The sequence below is a fragment of the Eptesicus fuscus genome, chromosome 6 (assembly GCF_027574615.1).
Source record: "Eptesicus fuscus isolate TK198812 chromosome 6, DD_ASM_mEF_20220401, whole genome shotgun sequence".
Taxonomy (NCBI): domain Eukaryota; kingdom Metazoa; phylum Chordata; class Mammalia; order Chiroptera; family Vespertilionidae; genus Eptesicus; species Eptesicus fuscus.
In genome coordinates, this window is record NC_072478.1 from 39,682,819 (window position 1) to 39,705,183 (window position 22,365).

A 22,365-nucleotide genomic window follows, 5' to 3' on the forward strand; every position below is an offset into this window, starting at 1 on the left:
ACTTCATCTCTAATGATATTATATCAAGAAACACTTCCTTTTTTTACAGTATAATTGTAACAAATGCTCAACATTTAGTTTACTAAGTCTGAGTATTTAGCACCTATATTTGTTTGCAGCAGCTGATGCTTGTTTTATGAGTCCTGCAAGAGTATTCAATCATTTAATTAACTTTTCTTGAGCTCCTCTTACATGGTGTTCTTGATAAGGCAACACCTTTTGAAATGAATGGTAATGTCCAGCTGAGCTGAGGCCCATTTCGGTGGCAACTTGGGGGAAGGGACAAGTAGGATAGGTTTTGGTATGAGCCTGATATTTAGGGATCACTTCTTCAAAGTAGGGCATGTATTCCCCAGCCAAGGGCAAACACTGGGTGAAAGGCAGACACTGGAACTCCGAATAGTGTACAGTTGACCCTTGAACAACGCTGGGGTTAAGGGCACCTGCAGCCATCACCCCAATCGAAGATTCACTTATAACCGCCTATATTCTGTGTTCTATGGTAATCAACTTGTATCGTTTTAATGGGGACTGACCTGATTTTAAAACGTAAAGTCCAGCGTCTTAACAACCCAATCACTTCCAGGCAAACTGGAGTGTTTGGTAATCAGAGCTCTAATTTGGACCACAGCCCCGTCTCCCCCGCCTTCCACGTCCCATGCGGTCAGGAGTACATTTCTCATTTAGCAGCAGGCCTTTGCCTCCTCCCTTTCTGCATCAAGACTACAAGTCCCAGCATGCAATGCAGCCCCTTTCTGACCAGTCCTTGGCCAGCCTGGCTCATTCACGCCAGCGTCCTCTTTGGGCGCGGCGCCTGGCAACCCGTGCGCGCTGACGTCGACGCGCTGACGCCTTACTCTTCGTGCCTCTTCCCGGCCTCCTGGTTGGCCAGAGACCGGGGCAGGAGGCGGGGAACAGGCTGCTTTTTCTCGCGGCGGTTAGTTACGCCCTCCCCCGCCCCCCCCCGTCCCCCCGCGGCGGTGATATAAAAATCGCGAGTCTGGAAGTCTGGAAAGGGGCCGGCACTCTTAGCCGTGTTTCCTCCAAGTTTCCGACTCCCCCGTCCAAGATGGACAAAGTCTGTGCTGTTTTTGGAGGCTCCCGGGGCATTGGCAGGGCAGTGGCCCAGTTAATGGCCCAGAAGGGCTACCGACTGGCCATCATCGCCAGAAATCTGGAAGTGGCCAAAGCCGCCGCCGGTGACCTCGGCGGTAGGTATCGAGGTGGAGAAGTCCAGTTGTCTGGCTGCGGTCCCAGCTCCTCAAGTCCCCTCCTTGGAAAGGGAGCGGGTCTGGCCTTGAGGGCTCTGGGGTTTGGCAAGTGCAGCTGCCCACGTGCAGGAGCACCCCTTCCCGAGCTGTGCAGAGACCTCCCTCCCCTCCCTTACCCCGCCCTCCCCCCACGTTCCCCGCAGGGCGCCTCCTGCCAGGCTGGACGCTTGGGGTCGTCGAGACTGTCTTGTGAGGCCCCATTCATAGGCACCCACCCCCCTAGTGCTGGCCTCGGGAGCTGCTGTGTTTTGGCGTCTGGAAGGAGAGAGCCACACAACAGCTAACTTTGTATGCAGGGCAGAGGGCGCACCCATCAGGGCGAGCTCGCAGGCGCCCGGGAGGCAGGGCTGGGCCGGAGGGAGTTGAGGCTGGAAAGGCAGGCGTGTCAACACCTGGCCTCTGGCTGAGGGCTGTTCCTGCCTGTGTGTGGATGCGAAAAACTGATGCATAGAGGTGTTTTGAGATGTACCTGCTTTGTTTGCTTTAATAACTTCATAAGCACTTAATTCGTTATTAATTCTTTTGGTGACTTTTACAAGTGGGCAATTGAGATTTTGTTCTACCAGATTCCTTTTAATTGCATTTAAACCTCACTTTGTTTTGTTTTCCTGTTTCATAATGGATCCGTTACTTGTTTTCCGAATTTAAGTCTCTCGGTGGTAAGGAGGTGTTAGCTGCAGGCGTTTGTTTGATTGCTAGGATGGACAGATGCACCTCGTTGACTGCCAGGAACAGAGGCCTGGGGATGCACCTGGCGGCTGGAACCTTTAAAATAGCATTACTTATTGGTTCACCCTCATTGGTTACGCTGGTTAGGAGAATATTAGACTTTCCAAAAGAAAACACACACACATAAGTTATAGACCAGGGGGGATTTCAGTGAATGCTTCCTGCTCACATTCCTTGCTATATGTTACTTTGACAAAGGGGCGAACAAGGTGGTCCTTCTGGAGTCACCGCAGCCATCGTGTTTGCTGGACTGGATGGAAGCTGCTGGCTGAGCTTTCAAGGGTTGTGGACCCAACAGCTCTTCAGCTGAGAGCCAGGAGTGAGGCACAGGATGCTGTGGGCCGTTCATTTCTTTGAATCATGTTCCAGGAGTGGTTTACACCCGGAAGTGTGACTTCCCAATGATTCACTGTTTTTAAAGGCTTGAGGGAGTACTTCTAGTGTTAACTGGTAGGCAAGGTCTGCCAGAAAGAAATAATGTTTTAAAAATCTACATTTTAGAGAGTTAAATGGCGTATTATTAGATAAAGTGTTCTTTGAAGTGTAACTTTTTTTTTAAACATTTGAAAAAATGAACATTAGAAAAGATAAATAACTGTTGCTTTTAGTAAAAAGTTTTCATGGTTTGTAGTTTTAGCATTTTTAAAAAATCTCTCCTAATGGTCAGGCTGGAAGAATAGTAATAGTAGTGGTAGTAGTAGGAGTAATAATAATAAAACATGTACCATAATGAAGAAGAAAAAGGAAAAAGGAACCCTAGATTTTATGCTCAGGGAAAGACCAGGAAAATAACTGGACAAAACCCTAAGAGAATTAGACATAAATTTCAAAAAAGGAATATGAAACCCAGAAGACTGATGAATTGAGTCGGTGGGGTCAGTGTCAAAGATAAAAGTATTGTTAGATAAGTTTTACAAAGCATTATGAACACAAAAAAGGCTTCCCCCTTAACTTTTTGTTGATTAAAAACAAGTTTTAAGATGTACATTCTGTAGTATTACTTTACTAGAGGCCTGGTGCACGAAATTCGTGAACTCGGGTGGGGGGTCCCCCAGCCTGGCCTGTGCCCCTCACAGTGCAGGAGCCCCACAATCAATTGCCCCAAAGAGGTAGGCCCCGTCCACCCATCCGAGGCTCCTCGATGGATTGCCCCAAAGAGGTAGGCCGGAGCCGGGGGTCCCACCTCCGTGCTGCGTGGAGCCGTGGGACCCCTGGCCTCACCACATGGAGCCGCGGACCCGTCTCTGCGCCACACACACAGCGTCAAGCCCCCGCCCACTCAGCCCACCCACGCGCACCTCGCATGCAGCCCTGCACTCGACTGCTGCGATTGCAGCCTCCTGGTGATCGGTTGTTACGGTGTGAAGGCGTCACAGCGTGAGGGCGTCACAACCACATAGGCTTTTATTATATAGGATTTCTCCTTGTTCTCCACTTGCCCTCATCCTAGTTTTATTAAACTGAACTTCTTGGGAGCAGGAACCCATGACATCATCTTTTATCTCTATGTTCTAGTTTAGCACAGGCCAAGCTCATGGTAGTTGCTTAACAAATGTATACTAAATAATTTTTAAGTTCCAGTTACAACTTATAACTAATTCTGATCTTTGTTTTGTAGGTAGTCATTTGGCATTTAGCTGTGATGTTGCCAAAGAGCATGATGTTAAACATACATTTGAAGAGATGGAGAAAAATTTAGGTCCTGTTAACTTCTTGGTAAATGCAGCTGGAATTAACAGGTTGGTCCCTAATTTAAGTACATTAAAAAAATATATATATATATGGTTTTATTGATTTCAGAGAGGAAAAGGAGAGAGAAACATCAATGATGAGAATCATTGATTGGCTGCCTCCTGTTCTTCCCCTACTGGGGATTAAGCCCACAACCCTGGACTAGGAGTTGAATTGTGACCTCCTGGTTTATAGGTTGGTGCTCAACCACTAAGCCGCACGGGCCAGGTACCTGTTTTACTTCTAATTGGAATAAAAACTGTATTTTAAAATTTGGTCTGTAAATCCCTGCCTTTTTTTTTTGAGATAATACAATAAGGGCACAGTTCCATCATTTTTTAACATTGTAATCAACATTCATCTCGAGCTATAGAACTTTCCCAGCACTTCTGAAAGCTCTCTCAGCTTCTTCCCAGTTAATAGTTCCTTATAGGTAACACCTGTTTTGACTTCTGTTATCATATATAAGTTTTGTCAATTCATGAACTCAATAGTAATGGGATCACAGCTGGTATTCTTTTTTTTAACGGTGAATTTTGGACAGAATATTTAGAATAATATTTTTAAAAACAAGGAAAGCTTAATATAGTATTTGCTCAGTTAATCCCAGCTGTTTTGGCTACATGGCACCACTTTTCACAGTTAGGAATATTTGCAACTCTTCCTGAGGGGATAGGAAATTGGCTTCCAAGCAGATCATTTCTGGCTTATTACTTGTTATTTTAGTGACTCTCAAACCAAATTGAAAATGGGACTTTCTAGGTATTCTAGCTCAGATATGAAGCACTTTTTATACTTTACTTTCGGTAAAAATGTTATATATTTCTTGATTTTTTTTTAATAGTGTTTTTATGTTTTGTGCTTTTTATTTCTAGGGATAGCCTTTTAGTACGAGCAAAAACTGAAGATATGATATCTCAGCTTCATACTAACCTTTTGGGTTCCATGCTGACCTGCAAAGCTGCCATGAAAACTATGATTCAACATCAGAGAGGATCTATTGTTAATGTAGGTGAGTCTTCACCTTTGTGAATTTATAGTTATCTTTTAGTACCATAAAATATTTAATTGACTAAATTGGAATTTGTTCATGGCTGAAACTTGGATGAAATGTGTCATCTTATTATCTGTGGAGAAAGGATTTGATTAACTGATGAATGGGTAAAACAGGAATCACAAATTCACATCTGTACAGTGGTCAAGTAGGTGTGGAATGAGTTGACACCCCCAGGTATTAGAAAAAGGACAGCACCAGCCATGTGGAATGACTAAAGACCCAGCTTTGGTGTCCAGAGGCCATTGGAATGGCAGGAGCTACCACTGCTCAGATCCAGTAGAATGTTGCTATGCACAAATGTGGTCCCAGGTTTGCCAGCTATTTTGATTTTTAAAGAGAAACTGGACATCCTCATTTTTATGTGAAACCTAGTTTTTAAAACGTGGAGAAGGAATTGAATATTTTATATGCTGGACACTAAAAATGATGTCTGGAGCAGCTGCCTGGGTCATTGACAAATCAAGTACAGAGGTTTCAGAGAAAGCTTTTAATAAAGAGTAACTTTTTCAGTTTTTTTAGCCTGGATATAAGTAACGTATTGTCTTCCGTTTATCTGACTCATGGGGTGGATAAGCTGTGTACTATGTGCCTGTAGACCTTAAAATGCAAAATGATTTGAAATTTCAATTTGGTAGTTGAAAATAGTGGCACATCATCTGCCTGTTAATTTTAGGTGGTAATATCTTTAAAAGCCACAAAAGGGGAATATTTTTTCATTGAAGTAAATGACCCTATTCATTTTAATATAGGAAATGTCTTTCCTAGCCCAATGTAGGGTTTTTCTGTTTTGAAAGTGAGAGAAGAATATTGTGCTAATAAACATTAGAACATTTTTCATATTTATCCTTAAAAATATGAGATTGGTTTTCTTATAAAAGATTATTATGTGAACCGACCTCTGCTTTCTGACACAGCTAGATAATGATTTAGGTTCTTGTAAGCTCCTGGTATACTGGCCTGCATACATCACCCGATAATCAGGGATGTATTTGTTTAACTCCAAAATTATCTTCTTTTCAGATGTATTTAAAAAATCTTTGTCACTCCCTTGTATGCACGCAAAACTTTAGAATTGTGCTAGAAGTAAGTAAAATTAGAATTTAAGTTAAGAGAATCTTATTACAGAAAGGACTATTTTAAACTTCTAGAAAATTGATGGTATTTCAGAAGTTACCACTTTTGACCAGAAGAACAATAGTATGTGGCATGAACCAAAGCTTTAAAAATATATATATTTTTATTGATTTCAGAGAGGAAGGGAGAGGGAGAGAGAGAGAGAGAGATAGAAACATCATTGATGAGAGAGAATCATTGATTGGATGCCTCCTGAACACCCCCATCTGGGGATCTAGTCCCTAACCCAGGCATGTGCCCTTGACCCGAATCGAACCCAGGACTCTTCAGGCCACAGCCAGAAGCTCTGTCCACTGAGCCAAATTGGCTAGGGCTGAATCACAGCTTTTATAGCTTCCTTTGGCCTTTTATCCATGGCTATATATTTTTTCTTTTTTTGTGTTTTTGCATATTCCTCTCTCTTCCAAATCTACCTTGCTCTGTCCATCTTCATTTCCTCTGTCTGCTGTCTTTTCTCTTTCTGTACTTCACATTCTCATTATTTGTTATTAAGTACAATGTAGATAAACATTTTAATATTGGACTTGTTGATTATAATATAAAAGGTATTTGGAATGTTTTCTAAAATAAAATTACTTCAAATATTTTGTGAGATTCTTGCTTAATTTTATATCATAAGGACAGGTCACTCACTGGTGCAGAAAATTACTTCCCACTTAAGTTTTGTATGAATTTATTTGCATACAGTTGATATTTGAATTATAAATTATTCTTTCATATTCATATAAATGAGGCTATCTAAGAATCTTTAGTAGGCAGTGCAAGTTATACTACATAACTGAAGGTAACTAAATTGCAATTTTACCAAAACTTTGTAATTGAAGCTTTTCTTAGTTAGATGGACAGTAATTCAAATTTAGTGAGATTTAGCTCCACATGAACTTTTTTTTTAAAGGTGGAAATGAATGCTTCCTTATGTCTGTGTTGTAGAATCATAAAATTTATGAGCCATTATCTGACTTTTTCTGGTTTTACTCTCTTCCTACTGGAAGCTGTTATAAATACTGTACAAATTTTATTATGTCTGACCTATTCATAGATAGAAGTGGGTTTCTTTCATTTAATGGATCAATTCTCAACCCCACTTGGCATTTGAGGTTTCAAATAAGTGATTCAAATCCTGTTTTCTGTGTATCTGGAGCAGATTTAGACTCTTACCACTCAAATGACAATGGCTAGAATTCCTAATTTTAGCAAAGGACAAGGTAAAATGATTTGTACCTTTTTTTTTTTTTTTTTGCTTAGTATAAATTATCTCCATAGTTGATAACCCCAGTAAGTTGGTTTGAATTTGCCTATTTTTTCCTTTCTAGGGAGTATTATTGGTTTAAAAGGCAATGCTGGTCAGTCTGTGTACAGTGCTACTAAAGGAGGATTGGTTGGATTTTCACGTGCTCTTGCTAAAGAAGTAGCAAGAAAGAAAATTAGAGTGAATGTGGTTGCTCCAGGTCAGTGAAAACGTTTTTCTTTTTAGACATAGTTTATATATGTTTATGGCTTTATACAATAATTGCAGAGATTGTAAGTACATCAGCATCATTAGGCACTTCTCAGCATATTGGTGCAGGAACGTGGAATCTGCACTGTCACTAGACTCTTGAATAATGACATGCAGGAGGACTCTCCTGCGCCCTGACAGGACCTCCATGGCCACACTGCCAGGCTGTGCACCGTCCTCAAGAAGGAGGCCAATGGGAATGCCAGATTGTTTTGTTTGCATAAACCCTGTTGCATTTTTTTCTGAAAGATTATTCCCAAATTAAAATTACAAGATAACGTCTCATTTAAAAATCAGTTATAAATTAAGAATGTAACAATTTCAGGTGTGTGTGTGTGTGTGGGGGGGAACACAATACATCTTTATGTTTAAATAACAGAATAGCTCTGTAATACAATGTGCTTTTAATAACAGTGTAATCCAGAGGAAACAGGGCTGCATAGGTGATACCGTTTGCACATTTCACAAAGCAGCCTTGTGTACTGACTGATCTAATTACTCCAGAAAGTCAGTATTTGTACGGAAAAAGAATTGCCAGAGGTCATACAATGATCTTTTCCAAATAGACAAGATGCTTTTCACTGGACGTCATTGTACCTAAGAGAGCTTACCCAGGCACATGTTAGAAATTGAACACAAAGGAAAATTAGAAGGAAAAAAGAGATTTACACGGATGCCGGAGGAAGAAAGATCTTTAAAAAACTCACTCTATGAAGTAATAAGATTTTAAAGTGATTTTGGCAGCAGTTGCCTGTTGAATGACCGCGTGGAAGCTCATTGTGTAATGTCATGGGGTGGGAAGTGGTAGTGCGTCTTAACAGAAATGAGAACACTTGGACTCTGGCACCAACAAGTTCAATTCCATGTGCAGGAGGAACTGAGATTTCTGAAATCAGACATGTTTGGGAGTGGCCAACAGTGAAGATGGATAGAGAGGTGGCTGTTTACTGAATTTTCCAAATAGTAGGAGTCACATTGGGAAACTTGCAATAGAGCTGCCTTCCTTTAGGGCAGCGATCTGCAAACTCATTAGTCAACAGAGCCAAATATCAACAATACAACGATTGAAATTTCTTTTGAGAGGCAAATTTTTTAAACTTAAACTTCTTCTAACGCCACTTCTTCAAAATAGACTCGTCCAGGCCGTGGTATTTTGTGGAAGAGCCACACTCAGGGGCCAAAGAGCCGCATGTGGTTCGTGAGCCGCAGTTTGCCGACCACGGCTTTAGGGAATCCATCAGGAACACTTGTGTTCTTGTTAATCATGATGGAAACCCCAAGCCAATAGAGCGGCAATTCACCTGTAAGACAAAGCAAGTGTGAAACCAGAGCCCCTTTAAGAAGTCAAGGGGAACCTTTTTGTGCACCTGTCCCTTTTATAGGCTGACTTTGGGTATTCCACATTACTTGAAAATATTGTTGGATTAAATGGGACATATAGGCAATTAACCTGGTCTGTTAGTTATTGGTAATTGGAAAATATTAAAACATAATGACCAGGATTATAGTTTAGGTTGCTACAGGTGATAAAAAAACTCATTATTATTATTTTCTTTATAGAGAAGGTAGCCATTAATTGGCCTGTTAATTGGTACTCATAGATTGACATCTGGGTAGAATAACTGTAAAATGATTGTGAAAAGATTCAAACAATGAACTGGTGACTAGAAAAACTTCCTTGTACCTTATATTATCTTTAAAATCTTTACTTTTAAATATTAATTATGGGAAATGTGAGGTGGAAAGGACCTTGTAGCTCATTTATTCCAGTCATTTTTGCTGTTCAGAAGACTGGGACCTAGGAGAGAGTGACCAGCAGAAGGTTTATGTCAGGACTGTTACTAAAAGCTTTATCTTTTCATCCCCAGCTAAGGTAAGCTTAAAAGTAATGGCCCCTTAGATTTCCTTTGTATCATTAGAAGGTTTTTAGGTCTTTTTTTGTCCTTTTGTTAATATGGCCTGTCTAAACTATCTGCAATTATCCAATTCTGTAGCTTTTACCTTTATATTATTTTCCTTTTGCCAAGTTACTAGTTGATAAAATTGCCTGGGGTAGTTAAGAGGGTAATAAAAATGTGCTAAAACTTGAATCTACCAGTATCACCCATTAGATGGTGTGATAGAAATTTTGGTTAGGTATTTACTTGACTTTTGAAGTAAATGTGTGTTTTCATGTACCTCTGCCAGTTAGCCATGGGATTTTGTGTTAGCTTACTATAGGTATTTAAGAATTGATTACCTACATTAAGAAAAGGCATTTTGTTTAGTTTTTTGGTTGTAAGAAAGAGTAAGGAGGAAATAGATTTTTGCCACCTTTTCATTTCAAGTCACTAATGGCTGCAGCTTGGACACTGGAATCGGTGTTTCATTTGGCACTGATGTTGAAACAGCAGGGGTCAGGGAATGGTCAAATGTTCTGATAGCCCTTTTGCTGTAGAATGTCCCTGCATCCAAATGCATTGTTTTATCACAGAGACTGGCTAAATTCATGGATTGCAAATCCATGAACATTTGATAGACTGTGGTTTAGATACAGTATGTCCATTTTTCAAAAAAAGAAAATAAAAGATAATCCAAAGCTGCATTGCCATCTTGGCACTGCTTCCTGTTTGGGGACGCGTTGTGCAGTCTGATTGATTTTAGTGTTGGCCTCACTCATCCATGTGGAGAATAGATCATTAGGGTTTGGAGCTGCATGTGTTTCCTTCCTTCTCTTTTGGAGACTGCAGTGGTGTGGGTAATGAAGAGTTAATTCTAGGTCATGGTGATTTAAAAGCTGATGGTTTCAGGGCAATGTAAGTATTCTTAACTCATAATAAATCATTCAGCAGGCTTACATATGGGAGTGTCTCCTATATTCAAGGGCTGTGTTAGGTTCCAAAATTATAAAAATGAATAAGATACTCTGTCACAAGGAGCTAAGTACAGTGGGAAAGACAGACATATAAACAAATAACTATAGTGGCATGTGATTCACATAAAGATACATGTATGATGCTATGGAAACGCTGAAGAATGAATGCTTAATTTTGTTAGAGTGATTTAGTTGTCAAGGCAACAGGCTAAATAGTGGGAATGCAGTTTGTATACAAAGGGAAGTTTTATGAGTGTTATGGAAGTGCGTTTGTATGTATAACCTTTTCTGAAATCTTTCCAGTGCAATTTATACTACACAAAAATACCTGTTGCTAAAATTGTGGCTGTTCAATATTGCTATATATATTTAGTAGGTTTCATAGTATGAATATGCTTCATTGGTCAGAAGCAACGTATAAGTTGAAATAGTACAATTAAATTGATTCCTTCATAAATTGATTCTATGGATTATTAACTTTATTTTCAGTAGAATTATAATGCTATTCTTTACCAGATCTTTTTATAGACCTGACAAATATCAGAATTAACAAATAGGTTTCTTTTTATGTCATTTTTCCTGGTCACCTTCAAATGGAATTTCCAATGAATGAACATAATTTAAAAAGTAACTCATAATAGGAAAAGCAAGGGAAAAGGAAAATAATAAATTAGGCTGTCATTTGCTTCTTAATATCGTCATCATTTTTTTAAAAAAAATTCTCACCCAAGGATATATATTTATTGATTTTTAGAGATGGTGTAGGGAGGAAGGGAGGGGAGTTGGGAGGGGGGGAGGGAGGGAAGGAAGGAGGGAGAAAGAGAGAGAAAGATACAGAGAGAGAGAGAGGAGAGGGAGAGAGAGAGGAATATTGATGTGAGAGAGGAATATTGATGTGAGAGAGGAACAGCGATGGGTTGCCTCCCGTATGCACCTCCACCTGGATCAAACGCACAATCTGGGTATGTGGCCTGACTGCGAATGGAACTGCAACTCTGGTGTATGGCACAATGCTCCAACCAATTGAATCACCTGCTTAGGGCTCTTGATTTTTTGAAAGATCAGGTAGTTGCTAAGCTTTGTTATTACTTTAAATATAAAATAAATTACTCATCATAGTTAAATCTTACTGGTTAGAAAATATACAATATGGGAAACAGTATTTGATAAATGGAAGCTATAATGTATACCTTGCTTTAACCTTTTGCACTCGGATGTCGAGATTAAAATTACTCTTTGAATGTATCAATAATTTGAAATATAAAAAAATCCAAATAAATAAGTTTGTATGAAAAGAAACTCCAGTTTTTTATTCTACTGCCGCGCTTTGTAAAATCTGGGGTATTTAAAAAAATTAAATCCCGAGTAGAATAAAGGAATCAAGAAAAAAGCAAGCGAGTGCAAAGGGTTAAAGATGTGTTTTCCATAGATAATACAAACATGGTCCAAGATTCAAAAGTACAAAAAGACCTAGAAGGAAAAGTGAGTCTTCGCTCCTCTGTTCATCTAGTTCCTTTCCTCAAAAGCAACACACTGTTAACTAATTTCTTCTGTTTTTCATATACAAGCCAATAAAGTGTGTATGTGCATTCTCTCTCTCTCTTTTTAAAGAAAACACCAATTATGTCATACTATTCACAATGTTCTTTATCTTTATTTATAGACCAATGCATCTTGGAGTTGATTCCCTATTATTCCATGTAGTGCTGCATCACTTTTTTAAATAACAGCTTTATGGAAATATAATTCACATAATATACAATGCACTCATTTAAAGTGTACGATTTAGTGCTATTAGTATAGACACATAATTGTTCTTTTACCACCATAATACAGTTTGAAACATTCTCATCATCCCTAAAGAAACCCTGTAGCTATTAGCATTTACTCTCCATTTCTCTGCAATGTCCCCAGTTTCTGGCAGCCACTAATCTTTCTGTTTCTGTAGATTTCCCTATTCTGGACATTTTATGTAAATGAAATCATATAACTTGCATTCTTTTGTGACTGCTGCATCACTTTTAATGGCTAGTTGAAAGACAATTTCTGTTTTACAGGTATACTATAATTTATTTATCCTGTTGCCTTTTGATGTGCATTTAGGTTGTGTCTGATCTTTTGCCATTACAATTAATAATGCAGTGAGAATACTTGTACATACTTTATTTTGCACATGTGCGAGTATATTAGTATAATCCTGGAAATGAAATGGCCAAGGCTCACAGGGTATATGCATTTAAAATTTTGACAAATAAAATAGCATTGCATTTATTTGTCAGGATATCTTAAGTGTTTTGCCCTCTCCTGTTTTTTGCTTTGTTTTGTTTTTAAGTTGAAGAGCTTTTATTTTAACTACCTGGAGAAAGTCTTGTGGACAAATGCTTGCATAAACTTGGCAGCTACTCAAGACAGATATTATTCTAGGTGCTCTTATGAGTCTTTGGTGTGGAGTTGATTTTTACACACTGCTTCCTTATACATTTTTATAAACATAATCTTAAGACATACAGATTGGTTCTGGTTAAAATCTTGGTCTAGTTTTTGTCAACAGCCTTGTTTCTTCTGCCTTAACACGTTAAGCGCCCAGCCTGTTTTGTCTTCTGGACGGAAAGTATAGTGTCAGTCACCGGTGACTGACTGGTTGCTTAATGTGTTAAAGAAGTATCTAAGACTATTTTAATTTTTTATAGCTCCTAGAGATTGGATTTCTGAGCTGGTAAAATATCTAGTAGTCACATTCCATAATTGTTAATACTGGTGATAGTATAATATGCTGGTATCTTATTTAAACATAAAGTCTCTGCTGTATACCAAAATGTTCAAAAATAAAATAGTGACCAAGTAAAATGAAATTTAGATGCTATCTATACTATATAGCTAGCCAGGAATGGATAAAGGAAATACATTTTCTTTAGAATTTGTGACATATAAATTCTCATTGGATAAGAAGCACATACCACACTTGTATTTATGAGTGTCTCTGTTCCTAAAGAGTTCATCTATACTAATAAAAGGGTAATATGCTAATTAGACTGGACATCTTCTGGACGTCCTTCCAGACAAAGCCATGGTAGCGGGGGCCGAGGCAGAGGCGGTTAGGAGTGATTAGACCGACAGGGGAAAGCAGTCAGGGGCGATCAGGCCGGCAGGGGAGGGCAGTTAGGGGTGATCAGGCCGGCAGGGGGGAGCAGTGAGGGGGCGATCAGGCTGGCAGGGGGGAGCAGTTAGTGGGCGATCAGGCCAGTAGGGGGGAGCAGTTAGGAGGCAATCAGGCCAGCAGGAGGGAGCAGTGAGGGGGCAATCAGGCCAGCAGGAGGGATCAGTTAGGGGGCGATCAGGCCAGCAGGCAGAGGTGGTTAGGAGGCGATCAGGCAGGCAGGCAGAGGCGGTTAGGGGCAATCAGGCAGGCAGAGGTGATTAGGGGCGATCAGGCTGGCAGGGGAGCAGTTAGGGGCATCCACCGGCAGGCAGAGGTGATTAGGGGCGATCAGGCTGGCAGGGGAGCAGTTAGGGGCATCCACCGGCAGGCAGAGGTGGTTAGGGGTGATCAGGCAGGCAGGCAGGCAAGTGGTTAGGAGCCAGCGGTCCTGGATTGTGAGAGGGATGCCGGCAGTCGGACATCCCTTGAGGGGTCCTGGATTGGAGAGGGTGCAGGCCGGGCTGAGGGGCTCTCCCCTATCCCATGAGTGAATTTTGTTCACCGGGCCTCTAGTCCATAATAATGAAAGAGTAATATGCTAATTAGACTGGACGTCTTCTGGATGTTCTTCCTGACGAAGCCAGGGCTGGAGGGAAGCCAGCCCGGGTCCCCGGTGCCTGCGGGTGGCCTGAGGGAAGCCAGCCCGGGTCCCCGGTGCCTGCTGGTGGCCTGAGGGAAGCCAGCCCGGGTCCCGGGTGCCTGCGGGTGACCAGAAGGAGGCAGCCCGGGTCCTGGGTGCCTGCGGGCGACCAGAAGGAAGCAGCCCAGGTCCTGGGTGCCTGCCTGTGGCTGGAGGGAAGCCTGGGTCCCGGATGCCTGCCTGCAGCTGTTGGGAAGCCCGGGTCACTGGTGCCAGAAGGAAGCTGGTGCTGGCAGCCGAGGGAAGGAAGGCCTACTCTTGCACTAATTTCGTGCATCAGGCCTCTAGTATTTTATAAAAAGCATTAATGTGTATATCATCATTTACTGACTTAAAGTAGCAGTATCCTTGTTCTATGTTGGTTGAGTGCATGCCATTTCATTTATCTGTTAAGCTTTGTAGCCAGCTGGAAACCTCTAATTGTGCAATCTCCAAGTGATCAGTAATAACACCATCAGTTGGATAATGGTACCTACTGGTAGTTCATAATTTTTATAGCCCAGCTTGAAAGGCATTGTAAATATGTATGCAAACTGAGGAGTAGAGCCAATTTCTGGAACATTACAAGTAAAGTGAAAGTCTGTGGGGCTAAGGAGAGGAAGCACAAACTGAAAGGCAATAGGAACATGGGTGTGTGGAGTGTTAAAGAGCTACTAAGAATCCAAAAGTCTGTTGATATGCAGTGCCGTCTGAATATATGCATCGATGAGGATTATGTGGTTCATGTACTACTGCATAAAATGACATTGAAATTTGTTAGAGCTGAAGTAATTTATCGTCAGAGACTAGCTTCACATTTTTATTGGATTTATGATATTTTGGGGGATGATATATGAGTTTTATAAAGTTGCAGATAGATTTTTAGGGCAGTAAAACTATTCTGTATGATACTGTAATGGTGGACACATGACATTGTGCATTTGTCAAAACAGAATGTACAATCCAAAGGATGAATCCTAATGTAAACCATGGACTTGACTTGATAATACTGTATCCATATTGGTTCATCAAGTGTTCATACTAAGGCAGGATGTCAGGGAAAACCAGATGATGGGGAGAGGTGCAGTATGATAAGGAAGTATATGGGAATACTTTGTGCTCTATTTTCTAATAAACCTAAGCTGGTCTAAAAAATACAAGTCTGTTAAAAAAGTTGCAGATAATTAGGTCTTTGGGCATGTTCTTGCTGTCCATATCAAACATCATAATCAAAGAGGAAAAGACATTATTGGTAAATTCACCCCTTTCCTTTCAACTTGGCCTCTGCCAACGACTTTATTTTAGGCTTTAGTGTAGAGTTCAGTAATGGCTAGTTGCTGCCCCAGGAGGTTTGTCATTCCAAGTACAGGTTTGGATAGAGGCTGTGGCACTCTTATCTTCCAAGCTTGAGTAGTGGAGGGAGAATCTTCCTGTGAGGCATGTGCCTGAACATTGTGATCCTATATCTGGACTTGTAATCATTGCTGGACTCAGGGTACCTCTCTCCCTCATTTACAAATCTAATCTAACATGGACACAGACCATTGCCATGCCGAAGCCAGGCTGTACTGCTGAGCAAGATCGTATTAACAGCTTTGAGATATTAACCTTTATCTAGTCCATATATCTGGCATACTTGGTTGTTATTGGAGGATCACAGTCTGTTCTCACAGCCCACATCTCTATGGGGCAGGGGCCACTCCATCTCCCTGAGATAGTCCTTGAACTTGTCTCACTGCCTAATCTTCCGTCCTATGTAAGGTTTGCGCTCCCACACCTCTTAGCTTGTTCTAGATCTGCTCCCTTTTCAGGGTGAAAACACCTTCAAATAGCTTAGCCTTTTGTTTAAAAGGACAAACATATCAGCACTACAATCTACCCGGAAGCAGGGCAAATCAGTCTCTTTTAGCAGAATAAGGAGAAAAACCCAAATAAGCATGTTGAATTGGGATATGCTAACCTCCACATAGCTACCAGTGTAAGAACTGAGGGTCCTTTAAGAGGCGCTCACCTTCCTAAACTTCAAGTAAGAAAGCCATGAGGACCACTTAATGGGATCCAGTTTTCATTTTTCAGACATAGTTTTGTAGAGCTAAAAGAAGTCTCACTAATCTATGATTCAGAAACAGCCACATAGTTTTAGGGAGTGCATGAATTTCCTTAGGTCCTAACTTTTTTTATAGTGCTAGCAGAGTAGGGAACAGAATCTAGTTTAATGTGTCCTAATCTAGTGGCCTTTTTACCACAAAATGCTGCCCTGAGAATAAGTCACCAGAGCCAATGAGAAGTTGAGACTAGTATTGGTTAATCATAGTTGCAAGGTCTCTCAGTAAACCATTTTTACTCTAGTTTATTGATATTTTTTTCTTAAGATGGAAATACATAATTGATTTTTCGTTTGTTTGCTTTGTTTTTGCTGAGAGTTTGATAGTAACATTTGAAAGTAAATGGGGAAATATTTTTTGCCAACTTTACTAGAATTCAGAATGACCTTAGAATAAAGGATAATTGCGTCATGAACTCTTTAGGAAGAAACAAGCTTTAAATGTTACTCATACTTTTAATTCATTCAGCTATCTTAATATGTGAGGTTAATTTTTCTAATACACTCTTGGAGGTATCTTTGAAAGTAAGTGTGTTCAAGGCCATTGAACTTTGGATATCAAGGAGCCCCATGATCATTCTTCTTGAGATGGTTGTATTGCCTTTTGATTATTGACTCCTCACTGTAGGTGAAGTTTCATTTATAGTTCACTTAAAATTATGCCAACGCTGGTTATTCAGTTTTATCATTATCTGTGTCAGCTGCTTCTTTTATTCTTGCATCCTTCTAGCCAGCTCATTGTTCTTAAAGATTAAAGAGAATGAGGGACATGTTGCTAACTTTTAAAATAAATGTGGTAAGATTTTATGGTAGAGGAGATTTGTTTCATAATGTAATTTCTCAGTAAAACACAAAAATATAATTTTTTTTTGTTATTCCAGGCCCTCATTTTAGATAATCTGAAGTTAGTACTGTGATATTATATATGTGTTCTAGACATTTAGGAAGTTCAATTAAGTACAAAGAAGAAAAAAAATAACCATTATCTGTAATTTCAGTAACTAATGTTAATCACTGTTAATATTTTGGGATATATATTTTTTAAATCAGCAGTAAAGTATTTCTTTGGTTTTTAAAAATTTACATATTTTGTGAGCTAAAATTGACATTACTTTCAGGTGTACAGCATAACAATTCTGTATTTGTATATATTGTGAAATGAACACAACTCTGTCTAGTTAATGTATGTCCCATACATAGTTACAATTTTTTTTCTTGTGATAAGAATTTTTAAGGTCTACTTTGTTAACCACATTCAAATATATAGTAGAGTATTAACCATAGTCACCACATTTATTATTTATTTTATAACTGGAAGTTTGTACCTTCTAATAGTATTATGATTGAGTTTATTTGTAACCTGCTTTTTAAATATACAAATGTTTTCTCTTATATTAAGTATTTTTTTATAGAAACACTTTAATGCCTGCACATTGCTCTATTGTGTGGATGTACCATGACTTCTATAGCTAATTTCTTATTGAAACACATTCAGCTTATTTCCAGTTTTTTTTCCTAATAAAGCTGTCATTGTCATAGGCTTCATGACAGAAAAAAAATCTATGATTATTTATTTTTTAAATTTTCTTTTTTTCTTTATTGATTAAGGTATTACTATACATATGCATCTGATTATTTCTCACAAGACTTTTAAGCAAATGTTTAGATATTTATAAGTGAAAACTTAAGGCAAAGAAAAATTACATAATTACGTAGTAGTGCATAATAAGCCTGTGGCTTAATTCTAACTCTTAATCCAGTGCTTAGTTCACCTTTAATTGGTATTTTTAATGGCAGTATATTTAAATTGATCTATAGTTTTAGATATAAATTATTTTTAACATAAGCCAATTTGGAAACTTTATTTTTGAGATAGCACATTAAACTTTCACTTCACATGTCATGTCTAACTCTTAATCCATTTATTATCACCTTAAACATTTTTATATTTTTCTAATAATTATTCATTTTATGAGGAGTACTTGCTTTCTTTAAGCTTAAATTATTAAGTAGTGAATACTGATTATATAAGTTAAGTATTTTATTGATAATATGTGTTTGTGTGTGTCAGACTAATCACAAGATTTTATTAATAAATTTATAACCCTGGCATATATCTATAATATGAGTCATTTGGAATTAGTTGCTTAATATATTGCATAGTACTTCATACTACAAAACATATACCTTAGATCATGTTCTCTGCAAACTTCATTGCACACGCCAATGCCATGTTAAATTTTTAATTTTCTCTGTATACTTCTATCAGAATTAGATATGACCCTAAGATTTTTTGTTATATGAATATTGGAAATACTGGTCTTTCTAATCATCAGTTGTCCTAGTTATAGCAAATGGAACTAATTTTGTCATAGTGCCAAATCGGATCGTGTGATGCCTTCCTTCCCTCTACCTTACCTTCCCCCCTTCTACCCCACCCAAGTAAAAATCAATCCATTCTGTAGTACTTTGTCTATAAGGATATTCCTTACATTATAATTAGGGGTGCAAGTGACTATTTCCTCCTTAAATTTTAGGTTCCCCAAGGAATATAATTTTTATTCATGTTTATATGTACCCACTTACATTTTGCTATGAGTTGGGCCAAATATTTGGGAATCAAAGATTTTAGTGCTCAATAAATGTTCATTAAATAAGTCAAATACAAATGTAGACTTGGTTACTTGATTGCTAGCAAAACTCTGTTGTATTTTCTAAACAGATTTATTAGTAATATCATATTTTCTGGAGTACATTTTTTTATTTAAGATTGAGCAACTGTCTTAGTATCTACTCTTTTCTACTAAACAAACATTTCTCTTTTAGGATTTGTTCATACAGATATGACGAAAGCCTTGAATGAAGAACATTTAAAGAAAAATATCCCTCTTGGGAGATTTGGAGACCCCATTGATGTGGCACACGCAGTTGTGTTTCTCTTAGAATCACCCTATATTACAGGGCATGTTCTGGTAGTGGATGGGGGATTGCAACTCACAATGTAATTTACAGATTTCTCAGATATAATGGTGATTAGAATCAGGCACACATTGTTGATTAGACAATCATATCTACATGGGTGACATTTGCTAATCAAACCTATTCATGCTACAAATGTTGATTTCCTCCTTTATATGTATATACCTGAAAAGAATAATGCTTGACCAATTGTGTTTTCTAAATGGTATGTACCTTATAGACAGTAGCAATTTTAGTATGCAGAAAATTTTCAAGTGCTATAAATAGGTATTACCTAATTTATATATTTAGTCTCAAAAGTGGAAAAAATACGAAGTTTAATTTTCATGAATTACTTTATTAAGTTGAATGCTCTAGAAGTTAACTTTGTGGGTCATTGCCAAAATAAGAGTATTTATATGGCATTGTTTAGTTGTCAGTACTTTAGCAAGCCTGCTAAAGTTAAACATTATATTTCTTTTTAATATGCTTTGGGTGATAAGTTTTTATATAGGTTGAAAAAAAGAACAGTATCAGTTTGATACAACATGAATTTAGAGTCTTTCCCCCCCCAGTGGAATTATCCCTGATTGAGCTGCTGGGCAAAATAGTCTATAAACGTAAGTGTGGTACAGTTGATCTGTTCTGTAGAAATTCTCAATGATGGTGAGCAGTAAGCATTAATTCTTAAGGTTTCAGTATCTGCTAAATTGTCCTCATCAGTTTAGGAAGTGGAAGTGTTGTATTTGTGTTTGTTATTTTTTTAAATCCACAAAACAGTATAACAAACTACTTAAAAATAGTATTAAAAATGACATTTTAAATATTAAGAGTATTTTGAATATGATGTTTACCCTAAAGTTTTAGTTAGTAAACAATTACTTACAAATAATCATAAATGACAAATATGCACTAACAATGCATTAGATATCTTATAAGGAACAAAAGCATTAGTTTTAAAAGAAAATATTTGAGAATAGAGATAAAGACACAAACTCTATGTAAAATATCAGGCAACATCTCTTTTTCATTGAACTATTTTGTGGTGAATAGTGTGATATTTTAATGTCATGGGATTCATGTTCCTTTTTATTATTTAAAATGTTTTAAATACTGCACTTTAAAAAGTAATCTTTTTATGGTTTTATTGGAGCTGAACATTATTTTATGTGAACAGATATAATTTTACATTGAAAGTCAGTGCAAAAACATAAGATAGAGTAAATAAATGCAAAGTAATACAAAGAATTATAAATAAAATGAAAAGTAAAGGCAAATCTATGTTTTAAGGTTGCTGATTTCTTAAAAATTTCTTTAGAATTTATCTTTGAAATAACCTTCTTTATATACAGGTGTCTTTTTAGGATGTGAGAACGTCTGTTAAGTGTGAATAAAATTAGGTTATTAATCAAACTGTCTACTAAATGGAAGCATGGTAACTTACAGAATTTATCAGGCACTAACAATTCCAGGCACATATAGGAAATGCAACATAAAGATGATTTCAAATGTGGTAGCTGATGCCGCTAAGCTAGGAGAGTTTATGCAGACAGAGCAGGCCATTTTCTAACGCTGCCTCACCTGCAGGCCTTTGGCTACCTGCACTTCCTCATTTTGACATCCTCTCAGGCTGAATTCTCTTCTTTGGACACCTCATGTTCTGAAATTATTATTGAAGCTGATTTGACTGGTGATTAGGAAGAAAGCAATGTATTTCATGGAACTGATGACACTAAGATGTAGGCTACAGATAGGTTTAAACTTTAAGTGTATATTTACAGTTTAAGAAATATAACCCTTTTGACTAGTCCACTCTGACCCCCAGCCTATATTAAGCTGCTGGTGTAATATGGGGATAAATTTTGAAATTTGTAAAATGAGCTTTCACTATTTCACTCCAGGTGAATTTTCCACCCACTTCCACTAACCTGGTAGAATTTGTAATTTAATACTTGCTGAAATAAGTTGCCAGCTGTTGCTTATATTCATCGGTTCAAGAACTTCATTGGATTCTTTTTTTTAATTTAATAAATCTTTATTGTTCAGATTATTACAATTGTTTCTCCTTTTTCCCCCCATAGCTCCCCTCCACCCGGTTCCCACCCCACCCTCTGCCCTAACCTCCCCCCTACCTGTCCTCATCCATAGGTGTACGATTTTTGTTCAGTCTCTTCCCGTACTCCCCACACCCCTTTCCCCCTGAGAATTATCAATCCACTCCCATTCTATGCCCCTGATTCTATTATACTCACCAGTTTATTCTGTTCCTCAGATTTTTAATTCACTTGATTTTTAGATTCACTTGTTGATAGATATGTATTTGTTGTTCATAATTTTTATCTTTAATTTTTTCTTCTTCTTCCTCTTCTTAAAGAATACCTTTCAGTATTTCATATAATACTGGTTTGGTGGTGATGAACTCCTTGAGCTTTTTCTTATCTGTGAAGCTCTTTATCTGACCTTCAATTCTGAATGATAACTTTGCTGGGTAGAGTAATCTTGGTTGTAGGTTCTTGCTATTCATCACTTTGAATATTTCTTGCCACTCCCATCTGGCCTGCATAGTTTCTGTTGAGAAATCAGCTGACAATTGTATGGATGCTCCCTTGTAGGTAACTACTGTTTTTCTCTTGCTGCTTTTAATATTCTCTCTTTGTCTTTTGCTCTTGGCATTTTAATTATGATGTGTCTTTGTGTGGTCCTCTTTGGATTCCTTTTGTTTGGGGTTCTCTGTGCTTCCTGGACTTGTAAGTCTATTTCTTTCACTAGGTGGGGGAAGTTTTCAGTCATTATTTCTTCAAATAGGTTTTCAGTATCTTGCAGTCTCTCTCTTCTTCTGGCACCCCCATAATTCTGATGTTGGTACGCTTGAAGTTGTCCCAGAGGCTTCTTACAATATCTTCAACTTTTTGGATTCTTTTTTCTTTTTGCTTTCCCGGTTGAGCGTTTTTTGCTTCTTTGTATTTCAAATCTTTGACTTGATTCTTGCGTTCCTCTAGTCTGCTGTTGGGTCTCTGTATAATATTTTTTATTTCAGTTAGTGTATGTTTAATTTCTAGTTGGTCCTTTTTCATATCCTCAAGGGTCTCGTTAAATTTATCGGCCTTTTCTAGGAAATTCTTGAAAAACCTTATAACTGTGGTTTTGAACTCTATATCCAGTCTTTTGTTTTCCTCCATTTCTTCTGTTTGTGATCTGTTCCTTTGTCTCC

The 22,365-nt window shown here is 38.2% G+C and overlaps 1 protein-coding gene across 1 annotated transcript; it reads left to right on the forward strand.

The window, feature by feature from the left end:
* Positions 1–984: 984 nt before the first annotated feature.
* LOC103288934 (3-oxoacyl-[acyl-carrier-protein] reductase) lies at positions 985–21,204 on the forward strand. Its single transcript, XM_008144730.3, has 5 exons — positions 985–1,211; positions 3,619–3,739; positions 4,607–4,743; positions 7,236–7,370; positions 19,023–21,204. The coding sequence occupies exons 1-5, from the start codon at positions 1,070–1,072 to the stop codon at positions 19,199–19,201; spliced, it is 714 nt and encodes a 237-aa protein (XP_008142952.2). The 5' UTR covers positions 985–1,069; the 3' UTR covers positions 19,202–21,204.
* The last annotated feature ends 1,161 nt before the right edge of the window (positions 21,205–22,365 follow it).